This window comes from Petaurus breviceps, unplaced genomic scaffold (assembly GCF_028583685.1).
Source record: "Petaurus breviceps papuanus isolate PSGF00001 unplaced genomic scaffold, PetGlider_PUasm1.0 91041, whole genome shotgun sequence".
NCBI lineage: Eukaryota > Metazoa > Chordata > Mammalia > Diprotodontia > Petauridae > Petaurus > Petaurus breviceps.
Genome location: NW_027187400.1, coordinates 21,609,910 through 21,620,885, shown reverse-complemented (window position 1 = coordinate 21,620,885; position 10,976 = coordinate 21,609,910). Strand labels below are relative to the sequence as shown.

The 10,976-nt window shown below is 45.0% G+C and overlaps 1 protein-coding gene across 2 annotated transcripts in view; it reads right to left on the bottom strand.

Moving 5' to 3' along the window:
• Positions 1 to 5,881: 5,881 nt before the first annotated feature.
• Positions 5,882 to 10,976, bottom strand: part of DHRS3 (dehydrogenase/reductase 3) — a 92,406-nt gene continuing 87,311 nt past the window's right edge. For both annotated transcript variants that reach the window (XM_069079209.1, XM_069079208.1), the window contains exon 6: positions 5,882 to 6,276. In XM_069079209.1, coding sequence (XP_068935310.1) covers positions 6,192 to 6,276 — 85 coding nt within the window. In that variant the 3' untranslated portion in view covers positions 5,882 to 6,191. The remainder of the gene's footprint in view (positions 6,277 to 10,976) is intronic.

Genomic DNA, 10,976 nt, shown 5'->3' with positions numbered 1-10,976 from the left:
AAGGAAGGAAGGAAGGAAGGAAGGAAGGAAGGAAGGAAGGAAGGAAGAAAAGAGCAGAGATTTGAACCCAGACCTGCTTCCAAATCCAGCAATGTATCTACCACACTATGCTGACTCTGAAGTCTTCTATGTTTTAAACATTTTTTCTGAGTGGTGGAAGAAATAAATAGTCATCATATACCTAGATGTCTGGGGCTTGGAATAGTGAATACTTTTCCAGAAGGGCCCTCATTAGTTCTTTATTTTTGGTGAGGAGACCTTCTACGTGAACCATGCCTAAGCTTTAAGAGCTTTTTCTTTGGAGCTCTGGGGTGGGGCATAATGAGCTGAAGGACTAGTTCAAGGAAAAGTCTAACTCCCCATTTTTACCAATCAGGTTCTTCCAGGATTGAATCCAGGTCTGCTTGAGGAGGGTGCTGGGGCTCCCTACAGGAAGAAGGGGCCTCTTTGGCCATGGGCGATGCTGCCTTTTGAACTTACTCAGTCAAAGAAAGGCAGTGTGGGGCAGTGGGCGGAGAGCCAGGCTTGTAAGCAGAACCGCCTGGGTTCAAATGTTAAGAAGGGGTCGTCATACTTGACAAAGTTGGGAACTGTTGAATCAGCCTTTGGGAATCAAGGTGTTTCCTAGTTCTGAATGATTATTTTGTTGTTGAAACCATAGAATAAATTCCAGGTAGAGTCTCAGGAGCTGTGGTTCCTAACTGCCCACCATTGGTAGCACTAGACTTGCCTATTAAAGTCTAAGTGAAGAGTTAAAGCCCGTGCCTCTGGCTACAAAGAATGAGTGGGCCAAGAGCTACAAATCAAAGCCGCCTTGAACCAGAGCAAGCATGGAGTGCCAAGACTATACAAGAAGATACCTCAGTTGGCCTAGCCCGCCTGGAAGAGAACCCGGCAGGAGAGAATCTGATTGGGGGATCTGGGAACTGTGCCCATTAAAAGTAAGGCCTTGGACCTTCCCCTCAAACAATTCCAGTAGAATAGACTCCGCATCAGTGAACAGATGGGGTAATCGGACCCTGTGACCCCTGCCCTCATTTCACCATGGCTCTGGAGCTCAGGATTGCCACCTTGAAAGCTGTCTCTTGATGATCCGCCAAGAGGAAGGAATGTCAGAAGCTGGGTAAGTAGAGAAGAATGCTGATTTCATCTCCCTCCTTTCTCCTCCTCTCCACAGTTAAATCAGTAATCCGAGGACGAGACTAAGCCTGCCACCGCTCCAAGGACTCTTGATTCTGTGAAGTGGGGGCTGAATCTGCATTTTACACAGGCCTAGTCAGTAACTGCAAGTGACAAAGTTAAGTGAACATTGGTGAAGAGGTGGTTGAGGGAGTGGTGTTCTTAACTGCCCTCTCAAAATTCTGCTTCCTGGATTCTAAATGCTTTCTTTCTCCCTAAGACTGCTATTAGCACTCGAGCGTTTTACGAGTAATCATTTGATCTCTCTCCAACCAATAAGAGAATTTTGACTCTGGCAGATTAACATGAAATTTAATTTATGGTAATCGTTCTTTTTTTTCCCCTTAAGGCAATGGGGGTTAAGTGACTTGCCCAAGGTCACATGGCTAGTTTTTGTGTTAAGGGTCTGAGGCTGGATTTGAACTCAGGTCCTCCTGACTCCAAGACTGGTGCTCCCTCCATTGTGCTACTTAGTTGCCCCAGTAAGCATTCTTAAGGAAAACAGAGCAAGCAATGGAGTCTTCCCACGGGCTAGGCAAGACCACGGCTGTTATCACCAGCGAGTCTAAGCCATGCAGTAATAAGCTAAAGTCCAGAAGGATTTGTTTGTTTTTTTTGTTTGTTATTTCTGGTATGTGGATATAAGGGAAAGAGCAAAGTCGGAGAAAAGCCAAGGTATGTGTGAAGCCCTGGGTGAGGTTTGAGAATAGCACCCCCATATATTTGAAATGTAGACAGGGCAAAGAGCCTTAGCTTTGGGGTGAGAGGAACTGCATTCATATCCCATCTCTTACTGTCACTGTTTGTATGACCTTGGTCAAGTCACAGCCTCCCTGGACCTCATTTTTCTTTATCTGTAAAACGAGGTGCTTGAACCAGATGGATTCTGTTAACTTCCCTTATGTAATGTGGCTACCTTGATATGGCTCACAGGAAGACAAGAATAGATGTCTCTAGCATTTCTTCCTCCCACTCATCTCTAAGGGAGACTATGATTCCTGCCAAGAGGGAAAGCAGAAGGTTGGGGCCAAGAGCTTGGTCACTTTGCTTTCTCCTGAAAAAGGGGATACAGAGGGCTAGAATTGTATCTTTCTGCTTATATAAATACTGTTTGTTACTTTTAGATTCGGGCTAACTCCTGATCTCTATTTCTTAATAGGCACAGGTGGAGAAGATCTCTGCATCTGAGCCTTGATTCCCTTCCCACTAAATACCGGCTCCAAAATGAACACAAATGACAAATGGCAAAGAAACCCACTTATCCAAGTTGATAGCAAAACAGAAATCAGAGAATGTACACCAAGGAATATTCATGTCAGATAATACAGATTGAAGGAGCTCACTCATTGGAAGCAAGATATCCTAACTCAACCAAGAGAGAAGTCCAGATTTCCCCCAAGGGGAAAATTCCCTAAAGATTCTAGTCAAAAAAGCGGAAGATAGGGACATGTTAGAGAATGCCAGTTCCTCTCATGTTGGTTTCTCTCCAGAGTCATTTTCTCCCTTCAGTAACCTGAAGAGAGGTTAGCATCACACATCTTCTCTCTTATTAAAGCTGAAAGCTAGAAGAACTCTAGATCTCTGCCCCCTTCTCACTCTTGCGGATTCTGCCTTCCTCTCATGCAGGTATGGGATACTGATATTTTACCAATGAGGAGACAATTCAACACCAATGAGCTCTGGGACTGGGGTTACACTTATATTCCATTTCCTAATATTTGTTTGGGAGAAGTAGAAGAAAAGGAAGACATTACCATGCTTATTTTAGCCTTTAAAAAAAAAAAGAAATGGCATTGTTCTTAAAAAAAAAAGTCATTTCAGTGTTTCTTTGTCACTTAAAAGCAAACAAAAAACAAAACAGTGCAGCAATCATATTTGACAGCATATACAACATTGCCCACACAAAGACCCCCACCCCCTTTCTACTAAAGGACAGGAAGTTCCAACTTTCCCACTAGAGGCAGCAGTATGGCATAGAAGGAGTACTTTGAGTCCAGGAAGACACTTATTAAATATGTGATGGTAGGAAAATCACTTCATTTTCCAGTTTCCTTATCTGTAAAATAGGGATAATAATCCAGATAATATGTAGGTCACAGGGATGTGCAGTTAGGTGGTACAGTGAATAGAGTGCCAGGCCAGCAGTCAGGAAGATATGAGTTCAAATCTGCTCTCAGACATTAGCTGTATGACCCTGGGCAAGTCACTTAACCTTGTTTGCCTCAGTTTCCTCATCTGTAAAATGATCTGGAATAGGGAATGGCAAACTGCTCTGGTATCTTTGCCAAGAAAATCCCAAATGGGGTCACAAAGAGTCGGATATGACTGAAAACTGAAGATCAACAACAAATGTGAAGATAAAAGAAGATAATGTAGTTCCTTGGCACATTTTAAAAGTTGCTAGAGTATAAATGTCTGATATCCCCCAGATATCGTCTACACTACGGTCAGGCTGGTCTTCTCTTTGGGCCATAACCATTCCATTTTGGTGCTATCACTGTTCTATATAACTGCATCTCCTGGCTTCTTCCTATTTACCCAATTCTTCAAGTTCTACTTCTTCATGCCATTATTACCCTTCCCTTTCTCTGTACGCTGAACTAAGTTGTTTTCCTGAGTTCAAATCTTGCCTCAGACACTATCCGTGTGACCTTGGGCAAGTCACTTCTAGTCTTATGGCAACTTTTTGCTCTCTGTATACTCTGCAGTCCAGCGACAGCAGCCTTCCAGCTGCGCCCCCTCTCTTGACACTCTGTCTTGATTCCCCGAGTGTCCCCCATGCCTAGAATCCCGTTCCTCCTTCACTCTGCCCCTGGTTTCCCTGGTTCCCTTCTCAGCTAACATCTCCACTTCTATACCCAGTCTTCCCTAATGCTGTGTCTTCTCTCTGTCGATTATTTCCAATTTATCCTCTCTACATCTCATTTATACATTGTTGTTCACATGTTGTCTTCCCCATTAGACTGTGAGCTCCTTGAGGGCAAGGATTGTCTTTTGTCCTTGTATTCTCAGCATTTAGCATGGTGACTAGCACATAATAGGCAATTAAGAAGTACTCATTGATTTCTTGGCTTAATCTCTACCAGCCTCCGTTTCCTCATCTGTAAAATGGGAATGATTGCACTTACCTCCCAAGACCATATAGGGGATCAAGTGAAATAACATATGTAAAATTCTCGGCAAAGCTTAAAGCGCTATACAAGGGTCACTTATCATCATTGTATAATCAGAACTACCCTTGAGGTGTTGTCATTTGCTCATCTTCTCTTCCCAACTAGACTGGTCAGCTTTTTTTTTCTTTTTGGAGAGAGGAAAGCAGGGCAATTTGGGTTAAGTGACTCGCCCAAGGTCACACAGCTAGTAAGTGTTAAGCGTCTGAGGTCGCATTCGAACTCAGGTTCTCCTGACTCCAGGGCCGGTGCTCTATTCACTGCGCCACCTAGCTGCCCTGATTGGCCAGCTTTTTAAGCATGGGAGAACACATCAAATTTTTATTCTATCACCATGTTTATATGCACATATATGTCATATCTCTTTCCAATATAAAGTAAGCTGCTTGAAGGTAGGGATGGCTTTATTTCTACTTCTTTACCCTTGGTGCTAATGCTCAACACATCATAGGAGTATCTGAAATGTTTGATTCATTGATAAGGCAGATTTTTTTTTGTCTCTGTTACTTTCATAGAAAGGAAAACGTTATCAGCACTGTCCAAAAGCAAAATGGGCTGCCTGGGAGGGAGTGGATTCTTCCTCATTTGAAATTCTTACTCAGAGGATGGATAACCCCTTGTGGTGGATTTCTGTTCAATGAAAGGTTGGAATAGATGACCCCCGAGCCACCCACTCAGTCTGTGGTTCTCCTAGGAGTTAGAGGCTGGGCTGGTTAAAGCATGGCCCCACTTCTTTCCCTTCCTTGCAGTGGTAGGGACTATGGATGTGGAATATCACATATACTGCCACAATTAATAGATCAGTTGGTTAACTTTACCCTTCTCTTTTTCTCTTCCGCCCTCCCTTCCTTCCTTCCTTGCTTCCTTCCTTTCTTCCTTCTTCCCTACCTTCCATTACAATGGATGACTCACTATGGGAATATATTTGGAAATGGAAGTGATGTTAAAAAAAAACATCAATGCCCATTTTTGAAGATGTGTGGTGCATGGCCATATGCATGAGCTTACTCCTTTATGGGCCTGGGAGTCTCCCTCATGGTTCTGGTCTGCTCCCCCAGCCTTAGAGGGGATCTTACAGGGGCCTAATGGTAATGGGCCGGGAACAAGGTAAGAAAGTATAGATTTCACTCATCATTGCAACTAGTGGGAAAACAACTCAAAGAGTGTGCCCCATCACTGGGGGCCCTTGAGAGGTGTCCTTTCTTCAAATTAAAGAGGGTACACATGATTATCTCTAAGAGATGAATGGAAAGCAAGGGAGAAGTGGCCTCTGAGGTTCCAGTTTAGCAATCTCCATTCCAAATCCTCTCCACTGCCCCACCTCCCCTCATCCATGTGGGGACAATGAGCAGGGAAATCAGCTGCAGAGTCTGCATTGGATCTGCTGCTTGTGCATCCAGAACTCAGGGGTAGGGATTCCAAGAAAAAAAAACTCTCCAAAGCCATTTCTTTTTATTTTCTGTTCCTGTTATGTTGTCAGGGGCTAACAGGGAACAGAACCTCAAGAAAAAAGTCTCTAGACACTCTCGAAGAATGGTTCGACTATATAAGCAGATTTAATGATAAAACTCTAAAGAATTAGAAATATACAAAAATGTCAAGGCTGCTGTTTTGTTTTTGTTTTTTTTTTTCTTTGCTTTTCACCTCCTGGTGGGGGTAAGGATCCTGTCCATCAGTCTTGTGCAAAAGGTCATGGTGCTGGCTCAGCAGTCATGTTTCCTCCCTCCCTAGGACAGGAGCAGTGCCCATGGGCTCCCTGCAGCAGGAGGGCGGTGCTAAAGGACAGGCCTCTGGAGGCCCTGCTGGCTTCCCTTGGCCTGGAGGATGTCTCTGTTTCTAGCTTTATGTCCGACCTTTGAAAGTGTTCATGCAGGTGTAGCTGCCAGAAAACTTGTGGATTTCTTCAAGTGCTGCTTGTGGGAGTATGCTGTAAGGGGGAGAGGAGAACATGAGGTTTAGACACTTAGATGATGCCATCTCTTAGCTTCAGGTTCCTCCACCCTCCCCTCCTCCAACCTAGGACCTTTTCCCACATGAACTGCTGTCCTACCATGACTCCTCAACCCCCATCTTGTACCTAGGACATTGATTTCTTGAACCCAATTGTAAGACTTTACATTTACCACTGCTCAGTTTTATCTTATGCAATTTGGGGCAATATTCAAGACCTTTGAGGGTCCTTACTCTAGCGTTCAGTGTTTTTTCTCTCTCCCAGATTGGTGGCATCTAAAAACATCATAAGCATACAACCATATATGCCTTTATCCAAATCATTGATAAAAATGTTAAACAGCAACAGGGTCAAGCATATGTGTCTGGGACACTCCATGGGAGTTCTGCTCCCAAGCTGACATCCAACCCTCAATGACTACTCTTTGGATCTGGCCCTTCAACCAGCCCCTAAATCCATCTAACTGTACTAACATCAATATTCTGACCACGTTTGTAAAGTGCGTAGCACAGTACCTGATCCAGTAAGTAAATAAATGCTTATCCCCTTCCCTCACCCCCTTCTACATTGATCTAAATATTGGCCACAATCCATGTACCATCTCCCCCCCACTCTGATTTGATTTGTATAAAAGCTAAGTGTGATTTATAATCAGTGCTGTTTTTCAGTTTGTACCAATAAATATTTTCTTTCAAGAGTTCTCATTTTGAGGATGAAGTCTATATTTAGGGAGTGACCTTTTAGCCTGAGCATAGTGTGCATTCAATACATATTTGACCAAACATACAATGACTTGGTCTCTAAGTTACCCACTTGGTTATCTGTCATTTTCTGACCACAGTGAATGGATATCCATATAACTTGTCTAAAGACATTCAGTTTCTACAGGCTGAGAGGCACTGGATAGGCTTAGGCCTGCATTGCAAGAGGATACTTCCAAACCCATGACATCACCAGTCCAGTGGCAATTTGAGTAATGGATGAAAGCATAGCACTGGGGATTATTTTTTCCTCAGCCCGATTCTGTCCAATTCAATAATTACTGTGATATGGGTGATTAGGAAGCACATATGAAATATGCTTTAGTAATGACTTCTAAATGAATCTGTAGAAACAGAAGCAGTGAAATCTTCAGGATCTTTTCTCCAACCCAATATGATGATGATGATGAGAGCCAGCATTTATATTTATATTTACCCCCCCAACAACCCTGGGAGGTGGGTGCTATTATCATCAGATTTTACATGGGGGTGATGAGGGAACAGAGTAGAGGGAGGATAAGTGACTTGCCTGTAGCCAAACAATGACTAAGGGTCCAGGCAGAATATGAACTCAGGTCTTGAGGGCTTGATCCACTGCACCACCTAGCTGCCCAACCTGAACAGACAGGGAAAGAGCTGGGAATTTGTGCTTTGAATGCACTCTTAAGATACCTGGTTAATAGTTCAACACCTTTGTGGCGCACTTCTTCCAGGCACTGTCCACGGTACAAAGAAAAGCATCCCCAAGTCAGAATTTCCAGCTAATGGGGGAGCTCCCAGCCCAGAAAGGGATGAAAGAGCAAGTTGTGTGGCCTTGGGGAATGAAGGCAAAATCCCATCTAAGCGCCTCCTCTGGGGACATGGCTCTGGATCCCAAGTTTGATACAGCTTCAAGGCGAATCTGGAAGTGGATTCACCTGACTTCTCTCCAGTCAACTTCAGCTCTCTCCTTCTTCAGAATCATGTCTGTAGTGAGCTCTGTTGTCTAGGAAAGCTCTTCCCATCTTTGGTTACACTGAGAGAGGCATCATGTTGAGAACTAGGGAGGCGAGGCCCCCTCTTAGCCAACCCTAGTCTGGTCACCGTTGGGATGTGAGCACTTCCAATGAAGGGGCACAATAAGAGAAGCGTGTTGAGTAAGCCAGAAGATGACTGATGGAAGGAGCTGAAGGTGTTCTGCCTGGGGAAGAGAAGATTTGTCTTCTCTTGTCTTGAATGCTGCTACACATGAGAAGACACAGGCTCACGCAGTGTAGCCCATGACTGGCAGCCATGGGTGGGAATTCTGATTGAGCATCAGAAGACACTCCCTGACCATGAGAGCTAGACCCAAGCAGAGTGGGCTGCCTGTGCAGGGGGCGGCTTCCCCTTCTCTGGAGGCTAGCTGACCACTTGTCCACTGGGCTAGAACAGGGATTCTTTTCTGGGCATGGATTGAAATAGACGGACCCTTCTGACCCTAAAATGCTTTCTCTCGTGTGGAGAAGGTATCCTCTGAGATCTCATCCAATAATACTGGGAAAGTATTGCAACATGTGGTATTGATTCGATTCAACAATAGATGTTGCTATTTGGTCATTTTAGTCATGTCTGACTCTTTGTGACCCCATTTGGGGTTTTCTTGGCAGAGATACTAGAGTAGTTTGCCATTTCTTTCTCAAGCTCATTTTACAGATGAGGAACTGAGGCAAACAGGGTGAAGTGACTTGCCCAGGGTCACACAGCTAGTAAGTGTCTGAGGAGGGATTTGAACTTAGGTCTTCAGGACTGGAGCTCTATGCTACCCAGTTGCTCAAGACCATGGATTAAGCACCTATTATGAGGAAGTTGGCCTGGAATCCAGGAAGACCTGAATTCAAGTCTCACCTATGATTATTGGGCTTCTCAGCATTCTAGATAACTCTCTTCAGATCAGAATGTGAAGAACTGGTGGTCTTCACTGGCAGTTGGGAGTTTCCTACCCCAGTGAAGTCCCTGGTCTAATCTTTCTCCCTCTCCCTCCATGAGATGCACCAAGCCAGGTATGGGATGCAAATTTGTAGGAGACATGGCCCCTGTTCTCAAGGAGTTTATGGTCCAGGAAGGGGAGTGAGGCATGGATGTAAGTAACTGCAAACAGATGGTTGGTGTAGAGGGTACACACTGGGTAATAGCCTGTAGCAGCAAGCACCCCAAGCGTCCTCAGGGTTTGCAGCTACCACAGGTTCTTGGATCTGCTTTGTTAAAGGAAAGCAACTCAAAATGGGTTAACAAGCTTACTTTAATCAATCAGACATATATCGTTTACCTTGTTCAGGGGAAAAAGGTCAGCACTCCGAACTTCAAAGCATACAGGCAGAATTATCAAGACAGAAACAGATCAAGTAGACAGATTTCCAAACTGTCCAACCATTACATCCATACCCAGTCAACATCTGGGTTTCCACATCTGGGTTTTTCAAAGCTGGGGGACTCTCAACAACAGCTTCCCAGAATTCAGATCAAATCACAGAACACTTCTCAAAGTGAGTCCCAAAACAAGCTACACATCAGGGCTTATATAGCCTTCTCCTGGCTCAGAGAATGTAACAACCTTATTGACTCACTGGCCAATCAAAAAGTATCTACTGAAAAACAAGCCTCCCTCCCCAGGCTTCAGGTGCATTTTAGCCTAGGGGCAGGGAAGATCTTCCAAATTTGCATTCCCATTACATAGCCCTGCCAAGAAATTACTGGAAGGAGCATAGGGTGACAGATTGAGAAGCGGTAAGGGGCCATAGGGGCCATCATGTCTAGCCTCTCATTTATAGATAAGGAAACTGAGGCCCAGAGAGGAGCCTGGTGGAACAGACAGTGTGGCATGGTGGCTCTCTATCTACCATGGATAGAGAGCCGGTCTTCAAGTCTGGAAGACCTGGTTCAATCTCACCTGACACTCCTGGCTGAGTGACTGGAGCTATCACTGAACCTCTCAGTGCTCCTGGCACAATGTGTAGAAGAGGCATTGACATGCATCAATGGAGGGGAATCTCCAGAGTAGGGAAGTCACAGATTTGGCCTCTGCTCTCCCACAAAACCCCTGCCTTTCTCTCTTGGCCCAGGGTTTCCTGTGAAGACTCACTCAGCAGCCTTTTCTTCTGACTTCTAGCCATTTCCATGGCAACAGATGGGGAGTAGATTCTTCCTGGGGGCTTCGGATAAAGGTGACCTGACTCCCTGAGTTCTCCGAAGTGCATCGTTCCCTTTCCCGAAAGAGCCTTCTGAGTCAAGTGGGTTTAGTCGGACAGAGCTAGGTTTTCAAGTGAGTTGTGGTGACCCGGTCCCTGGGACAGTTGTGCTCCCTGCGTCCCCAGAGCCCTTTCCCAACCTCCAGTTGGAGATTCGGAAAAAGCCTGCTGGAACCAGAAGCTGGGAAGCACCATCCTGAAATGAGCTTTGTGCTGAAAGGGCCAGTTATGTGACAGCCAAATGGCCTCGGGGAATATGAGGCAAGGTCGTTTCCAAGGACGTCCTCAAAGTTGGGAGGAGCTGGGACCAGCTCCTAAGTCTTATAAAATGTCAAGGTGAATTTCTGATCAGGACTACCCTTTCTTTTCCTCAGTCACCCCTTTTGGGGGATCAGACCCAGTCTGGGAGAACCTTGCATGTTGGGGTGGGGGAACATGCTAGGCCATGGCTTATACCCTTGTATTTATTTTGTATAAGAGGAGAAGATGGGCTGGTCATTCGGTGAGAGTGAAGATGAGAGATGCCGAGAGTGATCCACTTGGATGTCACGACAAAGGAAGGCCTCTGTCTTGTCAGGTGGACCCCCTGTGACAAACTTGTAGGACGTGGACAAAGGTCACATGTAACAGACAGCCATGGAAAGTGTGTTGGAGGGAATCACAGATTCATGTGAGCATACCTTGTACCTGGTAGACTATAAGCTCAGAG